Source organism: Caloenas nicobarica, chromosome 3 (genome assembly GCF_036013445.1).
Source record: "Caloenas nicobarica isolate bCalNic1 chromosome 3, bCalNic1.hap1, whole genome shotgun sequence".
Classification (NCBI taxonomy): domain Eukaryota; kingdom Metazoa; phylum Chordata; class Aves; order Columbiformes; family Columbidae; genus Caloenas; species Caloenas nicobarica.
In genome coordinates, this window is record NC_088247.1 from 2,467,676 (window position 1) to 2,490,812 (window position 23,137).

At 41.8% G+C, this 23,137-nt stretch overlaps 1 protein-coding gene across 2 annotated transcripts in view; it reads right to left on the bottom strand.

Annotated features, from left to right (window-relative positions):
* Positions 1–23,137, bottom strand: part of INTS9 (integrator complex subunit 9) — a 74,121-nt gene that overhangs the window by 24,042 nt on the left and 26,942 nt on the right. For both annotated transcript variants that reach the window (XM_065631151.1, XM_065631152.1), the window contains exons 9-12: positions 18,507–18,618; positions 12,130–12,310; positions 10,247–10,307; positions 1,267–1,438 (exon numbers count right to left, since the gene is read on the bottom strand). In XM_065631151.1, the coding sequence (XP_065487223.1) occupies positions 1,267–1,438; positions 10,247–10,307; positions 12,130–12,310; positions 18,507–18,618 (526 nt within the window). The remainder of the gene's footprint in view (positions 1–1,266; positions 1,439–10,246; positions 10,308–12,129; positions 12,311–18,506; positions 18,619–23,137) is intronic.

Genomic DNA, 23,137 nt, shown 5'->3' on the forward strand with positions numbered 1-23,137 from the left:
TCCTCTTTGCTTTAGGAGGTTTTGTACTTTCCAGCAGAGCTATTCACTAAAAAGAAGAGGAAAACAAACCTTAACAGTGGGACTCCATCAGGCTCTTGCTGCCGGAGCAGGTTTGATCAGTTACCCGGTGTTCTCCTCCCCATTTCTAATTACTTTGTCCTAGTCCCAAATCCACATCTTCTGAATCTGGCTGAGTTTTATATAACACATCTCCCAATTATACCACAGCTCTTTATAGATAAAATCAGTAGCGATGGCCTAAAGGATTATTTCCCTTCTCAGATGCAAACAGTGCCCGCTGTAGGGTTCTGTTTGGATGACACGTTGAGTATAAAGAGGAGGAGGCGGTTTGAGGGAAGGCCTTGAAGTGTTTGGAAAGGAGATCAAACTCCGGAAGATACTCCCTTTGCTAGATTTCCCAAAAGCTTCATGTTCTCTCTTAAATCCTTTGTCTCACTGTTATTGATTGGCACGGTCCCAGGATGCAACTGCCCCGTGGATCGCAGACCAGAGCTTATTCTGAGGTAGACAGGGCTCGATTCATTAAATCCATTAAAAGTAGGGTCAGCACTAGAAGCAGACTGGGAGAAGCAGAGAAACTTCAAAAGACCTGTTGTGCTGCTGGCACAGCTCCCTGGGGGATGAGCTAGCGTTGAACCTTCAGCTTCAGATCCAAATGTGTCTGACAGCCAAAAAAAGTGTCTGAAAAAAGAAACCCCTCAGCCAAAAGGCACAGATCAGTACTGCCAGGTCTGTACGGGGCGCACGCCCCTGAAACAGCAGAGATGACAAAAACATCTTCAGAAACAGACCGGCCGGTTGCCTGAGGTTCCGATGAAAGGGCAGGAGAAGGGATGAGGAAAGAAAGGTTTGTGATTTCAATGGAACATGGAGAAATGTTTCTCCTTTCTGAACCACCAGCAATTAGGTCTTGCCTGGGTTCCACTTGCAGCCAGCTGCTTTTAATCCAAAAATTAATTTCCTGTAGGCGTTTTACTGCTGTGCGTAACAAAGATTTTGCTTCGAAATGGCAGGAATGGACTCTGCATGGCAAAGGTTGGCTCTGCAGGGCTAAAATGAATTGAATGGCACAATAATTACATTTGGCCCTACAGTCAATCCTGGTGTCTTAATTTAGGTTAGCTCCTACTGAAGTCAGAAACTTCTGCCCCAGAACAAACGAGTGAAGCCCCCAGGATGTGGCCACACTTAACCAGAGTGCAAAACCTATTGTTAATTTAGTAATGATATCTGCATTTTACTTACCTGTGAATATAACAGTGTTCAAGCTAGATTTTCCCCATAACTCCATGAAATGAACCACGTCCCCAAATCTAAGAGAGGGATGTCCAGTAAACACAACACACGGCTGCTTGAAGTCATTGCTGAAGTCTCCATGGATGCTGGGATAATGTTTCAATTTGTTTGTCTGTATGAGCTGAAATAAAAGCAAAAATCCAGATATTACAAACTTTTTGTGCCTCTGTGGTCTGTAGTTCAGTGTGCTTATTTACATGAGATTATAAATATTCTACACTTTATTTCTAATTCATCACAGAGCCCCTTCCTGCATATCCCTGAGATTTTCCAACAGATTTAGTCATGACTGTCCTAAATGTTACGAAAAGGCAGTCAGAATATGGGGCCAGGTGCCTCTGAGTCCTTGCTCCCATTTCTTTGGTACCAGCAGTACGGTCATTGAGAGGAAACTCTGCAAACAGCTGCCAAATTCAGAATTTTTCCTATTTGCTGTGTCTACAAAGAGTTTTGGGCACTGATGTTTAACCTGGTTTTCTTGCATCACAGTAGGACCAGGCAATTTTGCCCTCAGCAGTGTGTTGCTATGAGTTTCACTGGTATAATGGGTTTGCACAAAGTAGAGTCCTCTGAAAAAAACCATATGAAAGAACAGACTGACTTGCCCTTCCTTAACTATTGCTGAAACTAGTAGTAACAATGGAGTAGTAATAACAATAGCTAGTAATAATAAGAAAATTTAAAGAGTAAGAAAATTTAAAAATAAGAAAACAATACGAAGCCGTTGCCACTAGAGCTGGCAAACAGTGTAATCAACTATGTGGTAAACCAGATTTCTTTACTAAGATGAGGAGTTTTATTTCTCAAGGCGCTTTTTGAAAAAGTATTTTGCTTTATTTCTCCCGCCACTGTTTTCTAATTTGCAAAACAAGGTTCCCTTACAAAGCAATTTAATAGACTAGTCTACTAAACACTTCCATGCGATACTTTGCAAGTCTTTTCTTGGCAGGTATAAGCTTCCATCCTGAAAACAGCTGTAAATGCGGTTTTCTTTAAAAGTATGCAAATGAACACAATGGAATCACACACCAAACAAGTGAAAACATACATGGACATAAAAAGTATGAAAGAGGGGAATGGTACTTCCATTGGCAGACAGTTTTTAGAGGAGGTGGGACTGTTCAAAGGTCTCTCTGTACGTTGCTCTCTCCTGCCAGGCACTGCTCAAAATGCAGAATTCACATCTGCAGGGTTCAGCAACAGGTTTCTGCAGCTGCTGTGTCGAGGAACCCCAGACGATGCCACTAATTAGCAAACAGCATGTTCTTTGCTATATGTCATGACATGATGTGTGCATCGTGCCCTTCTAGCAGAAAACCCCCAAACGCTGGCTTTACTCTTCATCGTAACATATTTGATTTTCATAAGAGGAACTAAGAAAGACCATGATGATAAGCAGCTCTCTGGTCTCTCAAAGCTGTAATTCATCTTTCCAGATTCTCTTTTATTTGGTATATTTTACCACGGTAGATCTAACTCAAGATAGTGTGCCTACATGAAAAGAAAGTGGAGGATTCTGATGCTTCTTTAAGCCTCTTAGCAACTTATGCGCAACACAGCTCTTCTAAACGTAAAGTTATAACACAGTTAGGTTCTTAATTCAATTTAGCATCACTGACCAAAAGTATCAACCCTACTCAACTCGTAGCTGTCAACACTTAAAGATACACGTCGGTGCTCAAACAGGCCATGTACAAACTTATCCTCAATACCCTTTCAAGAACAGAAAGTTGGCTGCACGTAGGTACCAATATTTATCTTTCTCCTTTGCTTCCTTGAGTTTGGTCGCCTTTAAGTTCCCACCAGCAAATATTCTGCTGTGATTTGGCATTTGACTTCCCACCTGTCCTGTTTAAAACGGCTGTGCAACACCTGGATGGCTGGAATGGAACAGGATTGGGGTTTGATGTAAGATGGAAACTGTAGGTGGATGCAGTCCGGTATTTCCATGTGGATCCTTGGATCACGGAGGAAGGAGATGATACTTTCTGCAGCTTACTAGTAATATCAAATTCCTGTTCAATTTTCAAGAGGAAAAACTGAAAAAAAAATCCAGTAACGGCTCTGGCAGTTAATATGCACTGAATCTTGAAAACATTTTTGCAATTAAGACTAGTAAAGATTTCTGATTAACGCATCTGGAGTGCAATATTTAGAATCTAAACTTAGCTTCAGTAATAAAAACTGCAGTTTAGCAGACAATGCGCAAAACAAATTTGATCCCATATAATTCTGGCACTTAAAAGAATGGGTAGGAAATGGCCCTGCAAAGCTTTTTCCTTTTTTTTTTCTTTGAGGGAAGTCCAAAGCCTCAAAACTGAAGTTGCAAAAGCAATTTCAATTGGGTAAATTGGCAGAAGGGGCCAATTTCTGCTTCAAATATTAAATGGGATATGTGACGTTCCAGGGCAAAACTTTGTCAGGGACCAGCAGACACCGGAGCGAAAGACATTTCTAGAGCTCACAGTTCTGTAACACACTCCTAAGAATCACAAATTTCCTGCTTCACAGGATCCTTAGGATTAGATTTGTATTTGTCTACAGTAGCATTCAAACCTTTGCTAAGATGTGAGAGCAGTGCTCGATGAGCAAAATAATTCTCAACAGCCTCTTTCACTGCTCTACCTATACAAATGTTCATTGTTCATACACATAAAAGCCGTATTCTCTTCAAAACATCACGACAGTTTCAAATCCCTTCCTGTTACTTTGTAGAGAGACACAGGATCTCTCCTTCGGTTTCCAGGACCTTGGGTTTCGTGTGTGTCATTCCTTTTAGTTATTTTTATCATATTTTCAGCAACACAGCGTGACACGGGGGTGCACTGCTTGCAACTGGGGTGCTAACCCAGGAGGGAAAAGGGACACACGTTGAATCTTCAGAACCATGTCCTGAGGTGTGGTGATTTTTTTTTTTTCTTTTCTTTTTTAATCTTGGAAGATCTTTTATGATAAGTCTACTGAAGCTCCGTACCTTAGCTCACAATCTCTGATTCTCGGAGCTGGGGGAAGCAGGGGTGAAAGGCTACAAAAATACGTTTAGAGACATTCGACCAACTCCAGTGATAAAGCAGCTGGTAGATTTTAGCATCCAGAGCAAAGTCTTTTCTAATTACCCAGTCAAAAAGATACAGAGCTGAACTTGCAAAATAGGTCCAACAAAATTTCACAAATCATTAAGGGGATTAAATCTGTAATGATTTGGACAGGTCTTTTATATCTACAGATGAGAAGGGCTGTATAAGCACAACAGTGAATCTTGTACCAAAACCAACACCTGCCATTCAGCCAGACAATATTTTCAAAAGGGAACTGATTTCTGGAAACCAGAAACAACATTCAGTGTTTCTTTCTACAGAAAGAACCATTATTGACTGAAAGCTTAAGAGACAGAGGATGGTAAAGTACTGAACTGAGACTGAGGAGAGCTGTGGGTTTTTGAGCTCCCAAATGGTTATGCTTCCCTTTAAAGCGGTAAACTTGATTTACAGGGTCAGCAACTGCTGCTATAAACAGGATAAATCTCCAGAGCCTTTGTGTGCCCTCTGTTTTTGTGAGCCAAAATACACTGCTGTTTCCTCTGGGTGTTCTGGGTCCAGAATTTTGAACAGAAATGGTTCTTATCAATGAATAAGTGATGCATTTATTACTTCGCCTCACTCTCTTCACAAGACCAACGCTAACAGGGGCCTAATTCTATTTCATACTACAAGACAAAACATGATGCTATACAGTCACCTGGTTCCAGGTATTTATTACTTTGAATGTGTTACACAGGAACTGGTATATGGAGGAGGGAAGCAAAGATGAAGAAGACAAATGCCAGTATTTAAGACCACAGAATCAATATTACTCCCATCCCGGCGATTTTCAGTCAGATAGAGAAGCTTTTTGTAGCCATTTCTCTTAGATGTTCCTAACAGACGCCTTAATAAGAGGACAGTAAATCCAAATTCTTCCTCCATTAGCAAATACCCATCAGTGTAAATCACCTCCCAAATTTTTCCGTTGTGGACATTTAGCGAAGTATTGTCAACTCTGGATTCACGTATCTTAGAGTCTGAAATCAGCCAGGAAAGGGAGCAAAAGCTTCTCATTTTGCCTTGCTGGAGCAACTAAGCCACTCATTTATAAAGAACCTCAACAAAAGGGCAGACGCAGAGTGTACAATCCACGGTTCCTGGAGGAAAGGGCAGGGAGATGGTTAATTCCTCAGCAGTGGCTGCATTTAGGACGGGATGTTCCCACATGCTCAAGGAATTTGGTAAAACACCACGAGTTGGTTCTGGGATACCAGAATCATATTTCTAAACAAAAAAAAATTACTGATTTTTGCTCCACAGCATTTCAGCTAGGAATTGTGGAGCTTTAATCTAAGCCTATTTAGACAGTTGAGCCTAGAATAAAACTGCTACTGTGCCTTGGAAGTGAAAGCCACCACCTCCTGCTGCTGTATTCGCAAACCTTTGCAAACTCCAGTTTTTAACTTTGCAGAAGCTTCCAGCATTACTTCAGTTTGAGCTGCCTCTTCTCTTTTCCCCATCACAATAAGTGCTGGTGAAAAACTGAATTGCCGCTTTTGTCCATGCATAGGGGAAAGGCATCCACAGAGCCTTCCCTAACTGACTGTTTCTCCACTTCTCCAGTTTTCCTCCTGAAAAAGGACCGGTTGGAATGTTCATCAGTCTTGCTCCAGATCCTGACTCACTCCAGAGTCACAGCAACTCTTCCTCCAGCCACCACAGTGAAACAAACGCCTTTTCAAAGAAGCTCTTTTAGCCCGTGCACCAGCTAACAGGCTGCAGATGGAACTTCAAAAGCTTGTGTAAGAATCTGGACACCTCATTCATATTATCTTCAGTAGGAACTGATGTCCAAATCCATCCCCACGAGCCTGAAGCACTTTAGCCCACATTCTTTGCTCATAACAGAGGGAAAGAATATTCCCTATTTACTTGGACTGGATTTAGGAAACAAATTGCGACCCCAAGGCACGATAAATTGTACGGGAGGAGATATGATGAACATCTACTACTACATTAAAGTGGAAGCATCAAGGAGGGAGTAAAAATGTTCTGAGTTCTCTGCGGAGTTGAACAGTGTGTCTGGTTTTATTCAGCACGGCAGAACAAGGAATGAGTTCAGAACAGGTAATTATCATAAACCTGGAAAATTTTCGTCCAAAGAGAATGAAAAAGCTTCAAATGACTTAGTATAGAGAGAAGAGTAAGACTAAATAAAAGTAATAATTATAGAGATTATGAAGATACTTTTATTTATCCTCTTGTAACAATTATAAAGGGATAGTTAAGTGAAATGCAAAATACAATCCTAACTGATTAAAGGAAGTAAATGCTCTTTTATACTAGGCATCAGACCCCATTGGAACTCATTGCTGCATGAGACTGCATCAACAATTTGGGGCATTTTTGCCTTATTTGTTTTTAAACCCTGCTGTTTATACAGCTAACAGGAATGTCGAATTTCAGGACCAGACAGCATGCTGGGCTGGACTTGTTCTGCAGATAATTAGAAGCTTATTTCCTGGCCTGTCCCTTTCTGATGTATCATGCCAGGCATGTTATTAATGCTTGCAAATAACTAAGGGGCTTGTCTGAGTAATTCCCTATTTTCTTCCAACAACTGAGCAGCTAAGCACATCTTTTCACGACAGGCAATTTCCGTATAGTTTACACCGCACAAGCCTACCATTACTTTGAAAAAAAGTAAGGCAATTCTCCACTAACAACCTATCCAACAGAAATGATCATTCAGTGTCTGTTTCTGATACTCATTAAAAATTCCCTTAAGAGCCAGCAAGCAGAGCTCCTGATTGTGAGGCTGTGGAGTCACAGATTTAGAGAGAGAGTGTTTATTTAAGACATAAAGGCTGGCTGCTAAGGCTCTAACTCAGTAACTGGAAGTCTCAAGTTCAAGTCCTTGCTCTCTCCTAGACTGATGGTTTGGCCATGGACACGTTATTCAGGCCAGGTCTGTATTAAGACCATTTTGCTTGGTAAAATTACACCAAAATTTTATAGCATCTGAGCCTACTACGGCTACTCTTTGCAGAGGCATCACAGGGTTTCTGCAAGGGAATAATAATATATTTGTTAAAAATCATACTGAAAGAAGCTATATAGATGTTTCACATTATATGAGTTATAAATACAGTGTCAGCTGCAAGGTTTTGCCCCTTTCTGTTTACATGGGTTGTTCCAAGCCTGTATTTCGTAGAAGAAAAAGAAACCCCTCTCTTTAGAAACAGTATGACAGCATTAAACCATAACCAGCTGTAGGTACCACTAAAACTGGAATGCAGCCCAAGGCAGCTGAGATTTATAGGAATAAAAGGATGACGGTCGCTCTCCCTCAGAGGACAGAACAAGGAACCAAAGGCACGTGCTGAGCATGGGGTACGTGACATGGTCACCTTGGAGCTGTGTTGGTGAGTAGGGACCTTACGTGTCAGTCTTCTACATAAACCTCAATATTTTGGTTTGCTTAAAACCAAACTAATCCAAACCTGGCATCTTGCAGAACAGAAAGGAGCAGCCTGATCCCATGTTCTCAAGCACGTCTAAACTTCAGTGATTTATGATCTTCAGAAAAAGACTAAAAGAAATACTAGCCTCAGTCTTTCTTTGCCTGGCGATGACTTTGGTTTGGTTTTGCTGTTAAGCCAGGCTTTTGAGAGAGTCTTGCTACATGCCCAGGGCTTCTCCCTCTCACCACACCAACTCCTTTTGCAAAACAGCAAATAAGTGTCAGGAATTAGTGAGGAAGAGACCCATTTAGTCCATCAAGGGGTGGGCTAATACAGGTTACTCTACTTCCCAGTGTTTCCTCCACTTCCCAGTGTTGATCCAGGAGCTGTAAGTGAACATCCAGACACAATCTGAGTTTTGTTAGAGGACTTACCGTGAAACGTACAGAAATGCCTAAAGACTACGGCCATTTCATGGTTTGGGAGCCACAAGGATGTGGATGCATACTCTCTTGTGTCATTTAGCACATTTAAGGGAATCCTTAGGCAAAAATGTAAAAATGGCCTCCTAGCAATGATATCCATGGTTCTAGATAAAGCTGTTTGTGCATCTCATGATAAAACGTCCCCATCCTTGTGGGTCATAACCTGTAGGATCTGGCCTTGTCAACCAAAGCCTGTACCTGTAACAGGCGCATTATTCCCTCTATCCACTGCATTTTTTCATAAGGAAACCGATCTGTTATCCACCACTGGGAGCCCTTTCTTAAATAATTACCTTGATCTACACATGAAGCACAGAGGAATGTCTCAACAGCTAAACAATCATTTGGCAAAATTTCATTATCAGCAGGCCTCTGGCAAACAAAAAATGTCCTAAAAATCAGAGGACACGGTTATCACTCTATAAACACAATGACCCATCATATAAGACAGGTTAATTAATCCAGTCTTTGGCAACTGCATGGTTGGCTTCTCATTTTTGGAAGGGCTTTCACTTAAACCTGCCAGTTCCACTGTATATTGCACACTAAAATTTTGAAGGAATATCTTTTGTAGGATATAGGATGTCAGTGAAACAAAGACATTGTGGATCAAAAAGGAAAACAGAAATGCAGGGGAAATCAAAAAGTGTAGCCAGCAGCACAGGTACAAGAATTTCCTACTCGGAGATCAGGCTTTGGAATGGATCTGTGGGTGTGAACGAGTTTTTTGGAAAAAGAAGTGGTGAATAGGTGGCTTGGCCTGCAGTCTGCATTATTCTTGGTAACAGATTATACATCATTCACTGTGCATCCTGCTTGGAACGTATTCAAGAATCTGGAAAGAGTGAGGGCTTCTGGTCAGATCCTACTTCCAACAGCATCTTTGAAGCACCTACAGATGATACATATGATGGACAATGGCGATTTCCAGAACAAGTCCCTGGATGAGAAATTTCAAAGGAAGTAAAAAAGAAAACAAAGCCTGAAAAAGTATTTAATCTCTGGGCTCTTGAACCTGCAATGGCCACTCCGCACATCTCATCAAACAGTTTTGACCACAGGAACTAAAAGAACCAGTTTTTGGAGACTGCACGCCCCAATCGGCTCTCTGTCTCACAGAAGATTTAGCCAAAATCCTTTCCCAGTCCCATCTCTTCCTTTCCCAGACTACCTCTCATTTTTTTCAGTGGGAAATCTACCTGTTCCTAGTGGAGAAAGAGATTTCCTTTCTTGATATGTGAGATAACATTGAAGGGATGAGTTATAACACATTTATTTAACATCCAGTTGGCTAAAACTTCCCCTCAAATAATTATTTTGTTGCAGGGAAGATCCCATCAACATACGGTGCAGGGAGATCCCCCTCAAAGATAGGAACCTTATTCCTCTTTGCTTCACTAAGATGCTATCTCATGTAATTTCATTTAAAATCGCCAATGACAGCACTCAGTGCTGCAAGCTTTAACTTTTATATCAAATACCATTTCTCCTGCAGCAGACAATATGATGTCTGTTTCAGCTGGGGAGGTAAGAGCTGGAGTGACTAAGTTGTCTCTGATAACAAGCTCTTAGTTTTACAGACTTGGAAATAAACTGCTTGGACAAAGGGAATATTTGTGGTTGCAGCCTGATAAGAGCAAACATTTGATCATGTGTACGTCAGATAGCGGGGGAAGAAGTAACAGAGGTGAGCATATGTAAGTTCTATGCTGAAATAAACATCAGGATAATTTTTGAGTTGAAGGAACACCATCATTCATTCCTTCTCCACACTCCCAAATTAATCACAGGAAGCAAAGCAAAAAAAAAACCCACTAAACTTGTATGAACAATGACACAAAACTACTAAATAGCTGTAGAAGCGTTTATCAGAAAAAACAACAGCCACGCAGGACTGTGTTCCAGAAACCCACTTGCTCTCTGGTCTTGGCAAACAGCAAAACTATGGTTTACTTACCTCAGCATGGGGAAAAGGAGGTTCTGGAAGGTAAACCTTTGTTTGTTTGTTATGACACAACCTTTAAAAGAAAAGGAAAACAAGCCGGGTTAGAGAGCTGCAGGACATCCTGCGGTATCTGCTGCCACCTACTGTTCAACTTTTTCTGGAGAAAGTTTATTATCTGTGGCACCAGGTAGCAAAATCACCAATTTGTTGTGTTGCTTCCAATCTTTCTGTTCAGAGGACCAACACCTACAGGACACAACAACTCAGCCACAGGGAGATCACTTGGAGAAGGTGCAGGACAGCTGGAAGTCGTTTTGTACACACTTGCTGCTGAAGACAAATGTGTAAATCAACATCCCTGTCATTTCATAGTCCAGACCTCAGCAGTTTTTGCAAAGCCAAATCACCTGTCGACAGAAAAATTCCGCTTGGCTCATCCCGCTTCTCAGCAGTGATGTGGTCCTTTTGTTCATTATAATCTAACTCCCCCGTGTGTTTTATTATTGCAACTACAATGTTGGTAAACTGCCTCTCACTGTGGCATAACGCTCACTGTTACCTGCTATTTTACATCGATCATTTATTTTTAAAACATAAATATTGAAAGTTGTTGATTAGCTCTAGCCAGATTCTTGATTCATTCTACTACAGAAGTTAAATAAATAATGTTCTTGAGAGGCCTGTGTTATAATTGTCTGCAGTGACTCTGGCCTGGTGGCTTTTTCTGGGAAACACTACCTGTCTCACTCATATTTTCTTTATTATAAAGCAATAAGCCTCGGCCAAGCTAAATTTGATAAAAGTCTAAGAGATACTAAGAGCAGGACATTTCTTTAAACTGATTAAATAGTAAAATTGGAAGGCAGAAATCCCTGAATTTCAACTCCATTTCTGACCCCAAACCTCTGTTTCACAGATGTTCAACCTCTGCCTCCATCTCTACCCAAGTCAAACATTTACTTTACAGATAAATGTTTGGAGATTAGCTAATGTTGGTTTTGACTTTTTAATATAAGTCACTACAGCAAAGTAGAATTCAAAAATAGCGTGTATGCGTCTGAGTTGTGCCAGCCAGCCAGAGCAGCCAGAATCACACAACTGGCACATGTAACATTCCTGCTACTTTGCCAGCAATATCTAACCCAAAGGAATCTTATGAGAACTATGCAGCTCCCACTGCAGCTCCCACTGAAATGAAAACACAACGTAGCTACAAACCAGACAATTGTTTAACTATAAACCATATGAGTCAACACACCCTGGAGAGTACACCCAAGTTTGGCCAGGACACCAAGGCTTGATTTTCCTACTTTTGCTAAAAATAACGTGATTAAAATTAACCAGATTTAATTCCTCTTTCCAATTCTCCTGAAGGATCAATTCACCTAAGACTTCCAGGACCTCTCTTTTCTTTCCTGAACTCCAGACTTCAAAAATCGAGAAGAAAGGAAGCAAAAGCTAATTCAATCTTTTAGGCAGTGCTCTGCCTAATGCAGCCCAAGATACTGTTGGCCTTTTTTTTGTCACAAAAATACATCGCTGGCTCAGCAAAATTAAGCCTAAAAAAATCTCCTTAGTTATACAGGGAGATGATGGTTTAGTTTTGGGGGCACTGGGTAAGACATGCAAACAGGCACAGCTAAAATTCACTCAAGTCAGGTACATCATTTAATCATCAGATTATTTGAGTTTGTACGTTCTACAGGAAATGATGCTTCTCTAATTATAAAACATCTACTTACACACGCACGCACACCCTCGTGACTCCAGAAACGTGTTCACAATTCTAATCAAGTACATAACAGAATATGTCAGGTAGAGATAACCTGCGTATGTCTATTTACCATCTCCGGGTGTGTGAACTGAGCCCGATGAAGCAGCTGTTTAACACCTACCACTCAGCAAAGATCTGGGAGAACTCGAGGGAGCTGTTGGCAACAGGGGAGATGAAATAAAAAGGGACATTGGAGAGTCCGGCAGAGTCGATATACTGATACAGGCACTCCAGCAGGTCGTATATCACTCCAGAGGGATAACAGGGAACCAGCACATTTCCTCCATTCCGGACAGTCATAGCTAAGGGAGAGAGAGAGTAAAAATCAATTAACAGGGTTAATATTTAAGCTTTTTAGTAGAATTCCTTTAATCTAAACATTACATAAGGTATAAAAAGAAGCTATCGCATTAATTAGCAGAACACATTATGCGTATGAATTGGGAGGAACACTTCTGATCACGAAATATATTTATTTACTGCCTACTCCAGGCTTAGTGAACAATTATGCTCTACTAGCTGGGGGAGGGCACACAAAACTCTTGACACGAGAGGGCGATCTTGCACCAGCACATGAGGATAAATGAGGGACGCTAAACACCTTGCCATCAAACTAAACCAAATAAATCCTGCTCCATCTGTTAGCTCTCCACCAGAGAAGGACAGTTCACAGGTCTCAGCTGAAAGCACGACACATGGTAAACTGGTCTGGACTCAGTTTTCAGTACTCTGGATGAAAGGCTAAAGATGTGGTTATTTCAAACCTCCCTTGAAGCTAGAAGGGGTGGGGGAGTGTGTCTCCTTTTTAAAAGCTCTAAATATTTTGTCCTTTCAATATAATAGGAACAATTTAAAACCTCTGTGATTTGTAGACAGCATGGGACTAGAGAAAAATGAGAAAGAGAAGAATATGTTTACTCTGTAATCAACAGCAAAAGCAAGTACAGAGCAAGTATTTTGTTCTTTTGGCAGAACGAATTACAAAAATGTTATACCTTATGGGAAAGTGGAAACGCTTTGTCCAGCTCACCGAGCAATTGCGGCCTCACTAGGATTTCATCTGTGGTCGGAGGGTAAAACCATCTACTGATGTTAATTGCAGTGCAGCAGCACTAACATTATGCATGGAGGCATTACACAGAAAAACTGTGAAAGAGCCTGAAAATGCATATATTACATCCCGCCATAATCACTTCCTTGACTTCCATTTATTGACAAGCTTTGATGGGTACAGATTTAGCACATTACGCGTCCTTTTGCCCCACCTACATGTAGAAGGAAGATTTTTCTGGCTGAGTGTTTGAAGGTTTTACAGAGCCTAGGGAAATGCAGAGACCCTGTAGTAGGATTTTTCACATGCATTTAACTCCTTTTAGCAGTCAGTGCTTATTACATGCTGCTCACAATAACAACTGGTCAAAGACACCCTTTATATCAGAGAAGTGATATAACTTCAGTGTAGTGGATTTATTGCCAAGGTTTTCTCCAGGTCACATACAAACTACACCATGGAAATATTTGGGATATGAATAACAATACTTCATATTTGTCTAGAAGCTGAGATGTTACAAAACATCCCAGCAATGTGTTATATTATCCCTCTTAGATGGGTAAGTCTAAACTATCCCATCTGTAAACAGGATGCAAAGAGAGGAATGAGAAGATCAAGAGCGATATTTCCAAAACCATCTGGGGGGCTGAAAGTTAAGCCTCTGGCTCCAGGACCAGAATTTGCATTGCTTCGTTATGCACCCCAAAATTAGGAATTTGTCCAGGTCATGAAAAATGTGGGTTTCATTCCTAAGCCTTAGGGTTTGAATTCATAGCTCTCCCTTCCCTACAGCTGTAAGTTCACTATGCGAACCTCAAACCTCTTCTGTTGGAAACAGCCAGAAGATTCCCAGGGTCACGGAGAAAACAATGGAGGGTAAGGTCTTGGAGCAGACTACAACTGGAGTTTCTGCTCCTAGAAAAGCTACAGAGCTGGTTAGCAATAATTAATACAAAATTACAGTCCAGCGAGGGGAGCACTCTCCCAGCCAGCTGTCATACCTACTAAGCCATGGAGCCAGGGTTGCTGACCCTTATCTCACGTTCCTGGTGCCACAGTGATGCATCTTTGAAAGGACAGCAACATGGAATCACAGAGTCACAGCCTGGCTGGGGTTGAAGTGACCTCTGGAGATCCCCCAGTCCAACCCACCTGCTCACGCAGGGTCACCAGAGCAGATCACACAGGTCGGTCCAGGCGGGTTTGAATGTCTGCAGAGAAGGAGACTCCACAGCCGCTCTGGGCAGCCTGGGCCAGGCTCTGGCACCTCCCAGCAAAGAAGTTTCTCCTCATGTTCACATGGACCCTCCTGTGTTTCAGTCTGTGCCCGTTGCCCCTCACCCTGGCGTTGGGCACCACTGAACAGAGTCTGCTCCATCCTCTGACACCCACCCTGAGATATTGAGCCCATTGATCAGATCCCTCTCAGCTTCTCTTCTCCAGCTCAACAGCCCCAGCTCTCTCAGTGTCTCCTCATCACAAAGATGCTCCAGACCCCTCAGCATCTTTGTGTCCCTCCGCTGGACTCCCTCCAGTAATTCCTTGTCCTTCTTGAACTGGGGAGCCCAGAACTGGACACACAACTGCAGATGGGGCCTCCCCAGGGCAGAGCAGAGGGGGAGGAACAACCTCCCTCCACCTGCTGCTCACACTCTTCCTCATGCACCCCAGGTCCCATTGGCCTCTTGGCCACAGGGCACATTGCTGGCTCATGGTCACCCTGTTGTCCCCCAGAACTCCCAGGTCCTTCTCTGCAGAGCAGCTTTCCAGCAGCTCAGCCCCAACCTGTACTGGCGCCTGGGGTTGTTCCTCCCCAGCTGCAGGACCCTACACTTGCCTTTGTTGAATTTCATCAGGTTCTTCTCTGCCCAGCCTTCCAGCCTCTTGATATCCCACTGGACACGGCTATTCCACCACTGGCAAGGCTCTGTGTGATGACTTCTCCATTTAGAATATACTACCCAGTTCCTCGGTGCAAGTTTATTTGTATGTGCTGTGGTCAGCACAGCTGGGCACTACTTGCGGGTGCTCATAGAATCAATTTTAGTTGGAAAAGACCTTCAAGAGTCCAAGCGTTCCCCCAGCCCTGGCACTGCCCCACGTCCCTGAGAACCTCATCTCCATGTCTGTTCAACCCCTCCAGGGATGGTGACTCCACCACTGCCCTGGGCAGCCTGTTCCAATGCCTGACAGCCCTTTCCGGGAAGAAATCTTTCCTAACCACTCTTAAGTGGTTTGATAAAGGGATAAGAATCACCTCCCAGCTTCAGCAAAACAAGGGTGAAAACTTTTACCAGCTTTCCATGCAAGCACCAGGTCCAATCTGGCTCTCTGCACCACTACAGCAACTTTCTACAGTTGTCAGTAAGAGGACACGTATATTTGAAAGCTGTTTAAAGCCCAATTTATCTCTGTGACTGATGGATGCACTCTCTTGATTTAAGTTGTATAATAATCTTGGCATTTCAAATTTAGTCTCATTCAGTAGCTCCCTAACAAGTTGTTCAATTTACAGCTCACAATGAGATAACTTGCTTTTCGAGCAGCTGCCACACCAAGGTCAAGTTGGCATCTAAAAAGCAAACTGCGCTCTTTTCTGCTTTATATAAACACAGGCATGCACACACAGGGGCACGACCGCACACGAAATATCACAAACTGTCCCTACAGACAGCCTGGCGATTTTGCTGATGATGCCCAAGGCAATGTAAAAACATAACCGCTTTTCTGGAGCTGCAGAGCGCTGGTGCTGCAGCGCTGAGCACAGAAAAAAGGGGTTTGGGCTACGCCAAGAGGAACTTGGAGACGTGACAAAGCACGGATTCAGTGTTGCACACACAATGCGGAGAGGAAATCACGCGTGTGACTCGGTAATAATGGGAATCAGCATCTCCAACTCTACGCACAGGGATGAAAACGGAGAACAAGGTGAAATTTTCACACTTCCATTTCTGTGCTTTCACAGCACTTACAAACGTGCTGTTACCTCATGATACAGATTTTTGGTACATTTCCAGTGTCTGTTTTAGAGTTTTTACCTTGTGTATTCTGAGCACCTTGTGAAGTCCCCTGAACATTTGGAAATGGGAAAAACATGAAAACTGCTGTGCTTAGCTTGCCTACACTATTGCTTTTCACAGTAACCTGCTGCTTTTTGGACTTTTTTACACATTTGAAATTATACTGATTCGCTATTTTCTTCTCCTGATGTTGGTGTAGACACATAAATGCTGCTGGTGTCATGTAAAACACCACCCTACAGCTACATTATTCATAGAATTATTTAATTTCTTCAAGTCACTGTGGGTTTTTTTGGCAAGTAGCGCTCAAATTCCAGATTCTTACAATGGTATCATTTAAAGCATATATCTTCCTTTGGTCTTTAATAATTTTCTAATGAGTTTGTTCCATTCAAGATATAAGCTGCTTTTAAGACCTTCTGCAAAGCCCTCAGAATATTTCGGAATGTTTCTATAAACCAGAACAATCTGTGCAGACAAACCCCAATCTGTACCTATATATGTAACACATTTATTTATGCACATTCCTCTTTTGGATTTTGCTTTGGCTCAAGCTACATCTCAAAGACTTAGTTTAATTTTTAGAAGTGTTTTAATTAACATCAGGGGGATAGTAACCCCCCAAAAGGTCCAGAAAGGACAGAGAAAGGCAGCACATCTGGATCTAGCACAACAAGGTCACTAAATCTTATCTGCGACAGCTCGTAGGGTAATAAAATTAACAATGCTTAAAAACAATGAAAACATAGGCTGTAATATACACACACACACAAACAAACAGGCACCAGGTAGGAAAGGAAGTCACAGGTGTTAAGAATTAACACGGCTTCAACGGGGTTTGAACCATTTCCTGGAAGAGAAATCCACGGAACATTCCTAACTACACAAAAGACATGTCTGATTCAGGAAATTCCTGAAATCAAAATACTTGAAGGCTATGAGATTATAAGGGGAAAATATTCTATAGTCTCGTCCTGTTCTTCTACTGTCCTCTTGACATCTGCTCATGATCCCTGCTGGAGGCAGGATGCTGGGCAGAGAGGATCTTTGGTGTAATCCAATATTACGATTCTTATAAAATGCCCAAACATGCTCTATTAATAGGTATTTACACTACAAGGAATCATCTTGACCTTGTAACTTGTCTTTTCACATAAACAAAACCCACATAATTTTACCTTGTACATCCCACAACTCCTGTTTGAACTGAAAAGCTTCAGTCATAAACAGGAATATTTGATTTTGATTTAGAGATGGTGGTTGACAGAGGAATCTACTACATCCCTTGGATTCTTTGCCTTCCACTACCAGGACAATCTCATACTGGGACTGGGAGACAGTACGTAGATATCCAGTGTCTGTGAATATGCACAAGGATTTTAAAATGGGAAAAAACCCTAAAGTATTGTGGGTTTTTTCCTCTCCAAGGGTACATTGACTTGTAAAAAGACTAAGAATTGTTTGCACTTCAGTTCAGTTCAGTTCTCAGCCTTATTCTGCAGCCTTGGGTAAACCATGTAAATACTGCAGCTCAGATTTCTCTCCGGTGTGTAATGGGGACCAGAACACTTGCTTACAGTGAGGATTCCCCGATTTAGATTTCTAAAGTCTTTTGATAACCTTTGTATAACAACAATCCACCTATCATGAGCTTTTTTAAAAAGCTGTTTGTTTAAAATAAAGGGAAGATCTCTGATAAAAGAACAGGGAATATAGAGCAGGACAGACATGACAAAGTGGTTTGATGACAGAGGGTGAGAGCACAGACGAACTGGGGCAGGGGAAGGGGAGAAAAGGAGAGAACAGCCCTGGATGTGACATTCCAAACAGGCTGGAAAACGCTGCCATTCACACTGATATCACAGCTTTGCAATTATCAGCTTTTCCAGCTGTGAAAGCTTCTGATTAGGTTTTATATTTCTGGGGTCTCTAAATATATCTTGATATATTTTTTTTAAACAGAGATTGTGCTGTTTTGCTTTTGATATATTTAAAAATCAGGTGTGAGAAGGGAAGCAGATGTGCTTGTTTTCAAAACTGAAAGTCATAAAAAAGCATGTAACGATTTTACACTGGCTGATATACAGGAAGGAAATAGTAATATTTCAGTTGGGAACAATATCCAAAACCTCGGCAACACGTAGTCTGTTGGCAGCTAAGCGACGTACTTAGCAAACCAAGAGCAGCAGATGATTAAATCTCATTATACCTGTTCCATTCCAAAACATTTTAGGTACAACTTGTGTCTCTCCAAGCACTTACTGTATTAATGACATCAGGAGCACATCGTAAAATCTAAACAGCTAGTTTTATGCCAGAAGCTATAGCTGGACAACTTATTCAATTCCAGGAATCGCAGAATTATTTCCCATCCAAAGCAATGAATAAGATGATAAAATAGGCAAAAGACTCCTTTCAACGACCTACCCAAGTTGCTGCAGAACTCTCCTACCATGCCATCTGGGTTAGCGGTCGGGATTTGTGTCAGACCCGTCAGGATGAGAACATCGCTATTTTTAAGAGAAGCCTGGTCCATGGGCTGAAACAGAGCACAGCGAAATAAAAGGAGTGATACAAGAGTTATAGCACAGGGTTTTCCGTTTTGCACCAAGAGGACCGCAATACGTAATAGATACAGTGACCAAGGAGAACGCATGGAACACTTTAAACTCCACATCTGTGGAAACCTAACTGGATTTAATAAAAACACGTACAACTGTTTACCTGCATCCTACAGCCCAACGCAAGCAACGGAACTGTAATCGGATCCGTCTCCAAGTAGTCTCCATGGACTAATCATTTAATGGCCGTAGGAGCTGAACACTGAACAGACACTAATTTGCTGAGGATGTGGCAGGGCAGCCAGGAAAGGTTCAGCACTCGCGTTCCTCTCTCTGGCTGCACACGTTTCCAACTCTCTTCCCGTTGCAAATCGAGGTCATAGAATCATTCCAGTTGGAAGAGACCCTCAGGATCATCAAGTCCAACCATAACCTAACCAAGTCTAGCACTAAACCATGTCTCTAAGAACCTCATCTAAACATCTACTTGAAACATAATCTTCTTGTTTGCCCATCCTATTCATTAGGAGGCTTGCTTCCTACCTCCACCTGCGCCATGCGCAGCCCACAATAGACTTTCCTATCAGTTAGAGACTCTAAAAAGCACCTTTTTGCTTTTTCTCTTGTTCCTCCCTAACACAGGTAGGAATTCTCCCTTTAGTCTCTGCAAAACTACTTCACTGTTCTCAAATCTCTTCTGAAAACTCTACTTTGCTGTGATGCCTACAGGAAAAAATGGAAATGAGACTCCCCGTCTTGTCAGTACTCCCTCCTAAGGTTTGTTTCTTTGTGTTTCCAGTATATCTGCTCGTTACTATCATCTGGTTTTGCATAGCTTGGCTGCAGGGCACAAGACGTCTCTTTGTCCTTGGCCAAAGTCTCCCGATCCATATGTAGGATTTACTGTAATGCAAATATTAATACTAGTCTGGAGAGGTAGGTCTAATGCTAAATCCTGTGTGAAAATATGACACGTTCACTTGTGTGCTACAGTGAAATCCAACCACTTGTCTAGGAGACAGCAATTGCGGTAATCTTTCTCTTTCTTTCTTTCTCTCTCTTTCTCTCTCTTCCTTTCTTCCTTTCTCTTCCCTTCTTTCTTCCTTTCTCTTCCTTTCTTACTTCCTTTCTCTTCCTTTCTTCCTTCCTTTCCCTCCCTTCCTTTCTTTCCCTTCTTTCCTTCCTTTATTTCCCTTCCTTCCTTGCTTCCTTTCCCTTCCTTCCTTCCTTCCTTCCTTCCTTCCTTCCTTCCTTCCTTCCTTCCTTCCTTCCTTCCTTCCCCTTCTTTCCCTTCCTTTTCCATTTATTGTTCTACAGGCTATACTGTATTGTATACTTTGATACTTAGAATTTAACTTTTCAGGCAGAAAACTACCTATGAGGATTGCAACTTGTGAAAAATGTGGTCAGGGTTGTGGGTTTTTTTGTGATTCACGGGAATCCCATTTGATTTGTGTATCTTTTTTGGTGTATACATGTATCAGCTTTGATTTCCAGGGCTCACTGTCTACAGGGGGCAGGACCATTTTCTTCAACCACTCAGTGGATTCTCTTTGGAAGAGAGGAGACCAGCCAAAGACTTTGGGGTTGAAGCTCTCAACTTTGTGTATGAACCTGAATGCCACACACAGCATTCCCTGGAGCGTGAAATCCGCTCTTCTGCCCGCAGTATTACAACCACGACTTTCAAATACTCATTCCGGATTGTTTGGACAGGCTTTTTTAGAAGTCTCTTCTTGTGAAATGCTAAATGGCTACTGCTGGTAGAAAAGAGGAATCAGTTTAGATCCCTTAATATGTTTATTTATCTAAGAAATAATCACTTTATATATACATATATATACTCTTCTCCCAAGCAGCAAGTGACAGGACAAGAGGAAATGGCCTCAAGTTGCACCAGGGAAGGTTTAGGTTGGATATTAGGAAATATTTGTTCCCAGAAAGGGCTGTCAGGGATTGGAACAGGCTGCCCAGGGCAGTGGTGGAGTCACCAGCCCTGGAGGGGTTTAAAAGGCGTTTAGATGAGGTTCTTAGGGACATGGTTTACTGCTAGGGTTAGGTTAATGGTTGGACTCGATAATCTTAAGCGTCTCTTCCAACCAAAATGATTCTATGACACATTAATTTTTTAAATGTAGCTATAATACCAGGCCAAACAGACAAGTATTTCCTTAAAGGCCAATAGGTGAAAACAGGTGAAAAATCATACCTTCAACAGCACCAAAAAAAACCCCCAAACAAACAAACAAACCAACCAACGTACGAAAAGTAGTGCTCCTAATACAACACCAGAGCTAAAATAATAGAGAAAATATAATTTGGCTTATCAGTCTTCCCTAGTGAATCGGATTACTATTATGCCCTCCTCCAATACCTTTCTTTGAAGACAGTGCAAGAGGCTAAGCTATGCCAGGAAAATCGACGTTTTCACTGGGATATGACCTCTGATCTGCTGGCTCTGCAGTGTGTGTTGTACTGAGGACCTACAGGCACAGGTATAATCCTAGATGATGCAGTTTAAGTGCTGAAGGGAGCTGTCAAAAGCATCTGTCCATGCCACATCCACTTCCTGAGGGACTGATGATTAAATGGTCCAAGGATAAAGGCATAAAGGCTCCCACTTTTTTCACTGATGTCAATCACTTGGTATGTTTTATACTGGCATTTTATTACAGCAGAAGGAAAACGCACACCCGCATCTCTCCATGAGCAAACATAGAGTAGATATTCAGAAATTTTACTCAAGCGCGACCTGATATTAAATATCTATTCTTGATACTCAAAATTTAACATAATCCAATCTTGGAAAGGCAAAAGTCACTCCTCTCTCTGCAGATGCAGTAGAGCTGTGGTGAAAAATTAACTTTTAGCCTTGCTCTGGGCTGGGATGCACTTCCCACAGCTACTTTTCAAGCAAAGGTGGGCAAGTGCAGCCAGCTGTGTGGTATTTAATGTTATTTATTCTCAATAGACCCTCTGCAGTCTCACCAAGCAGGAAAGATTTCTACCAGAAGAGACCGATTAAGAGATTTCCTCTACTGAACCTAGAAGACCACTGTACGGTTAATTCCCTTGCTCACACTCAGTGCCATTTTAAAGTAGTTGAGAAAGACCTTGCTCTGTTAAATGTGCAGGGGAATTTCATATCGGCTTTGACAGAAGTTTACGCTGTGCACCACCTTGTAGGACCAGACCTGTTATGTGGGATTTATTGCAATCTTTGACTGTCTGTAGCATGTCTGTGAAAATGAAATGCCAATAATGCAATAAAAAATAATATCGAATCTGCCTGTGATAATGTACATAATGATTATTCCATATTAGATAAGCATAATTTCAGCTGCTATTGCACTGAGAGGGCTTGCATTGATTTTTGTGGGTTAATGTAAAGAATATGTCTGAAAAGGCTTTTAGTGACATGTTTGAACCTGTGCTGTCAACTCCTGTTCTCCACTTCAGTGGCAACAGTGTCAATTCTAAACTCAATAGAGGGTGAGGCCAAATTTTCAGTAGAAATCATCTGCCAGAAGGCAGAAGGAAAAGGAACAATTAATGGTGCCAGACCGAACTCTCAAACAAAACCTTGAAAGCTCTTCGGTGATTTTCAGTGGCAATGAATCCAGTCTCGCTGGACCCTCCACTTGCGTTTCTTGCTGAAGATTTCACAAGATGATTCCTGCTGCTGCACCCAGTCCCAGCTAATCTGTACATCCCAGGCCGTGTCTAAACTGCCAACTGTTCCACTTTCTATCTGTTATTAACAGAGAGGGACTGATAATTACAGACGTACCATAACTCTCTGCTGATTACAAATGTAACCTAGATGTAACTTAAAATGTCAAGAAAACTTTAAGCCATAATTTATACCAAAGGGCCTGAGATTAACCTTATCCTATTGGCACCCTGAGGGAAGGAAATGCTTTCAAGGCTATTACTGTGTGTATTAGACAAGACTGAAGAGAAAAAAGCATTTTTCATTTCTACACCCAAATAATCTGTGTCTTATCACTCTAAATAAGCAACTGGCTGATGAGAGCCTGGCCAAGTGATGCCCATTTTTAATAACAACAGAGGGAGCTCCAGAAGACTGGAAAAGTGCTAAGGTTTTACTATTACTCAGAAAGCTCTGGATATGTATTTACATAATCATATGTTGACTAACTGGATATAACTTTTAAAACAAAATGCAGTGACTGATTTCATACACTGTTTAAAGGCAGGAATTTCTTTATGACGGCTCATCATGATTCTATGGAGGAACAGGTCAGACAAAACATCTTTTCACTCCCCGATGAAAAAATGCTGATTTGTTGAGCACAATTTTGACTCCACGCCACTCAAAATATTGTTATCATTACATATTGTCTGTCAAACATCACACAGATGAAGAGCCGGCTGGCAGCTCACAAAAACCACTAGTCATTACAGAATCACTGTACTGCAGGAGCTCATCCTGGTGTTCACAGGGGTTAACACTAGGACAGAAACTATCCATTA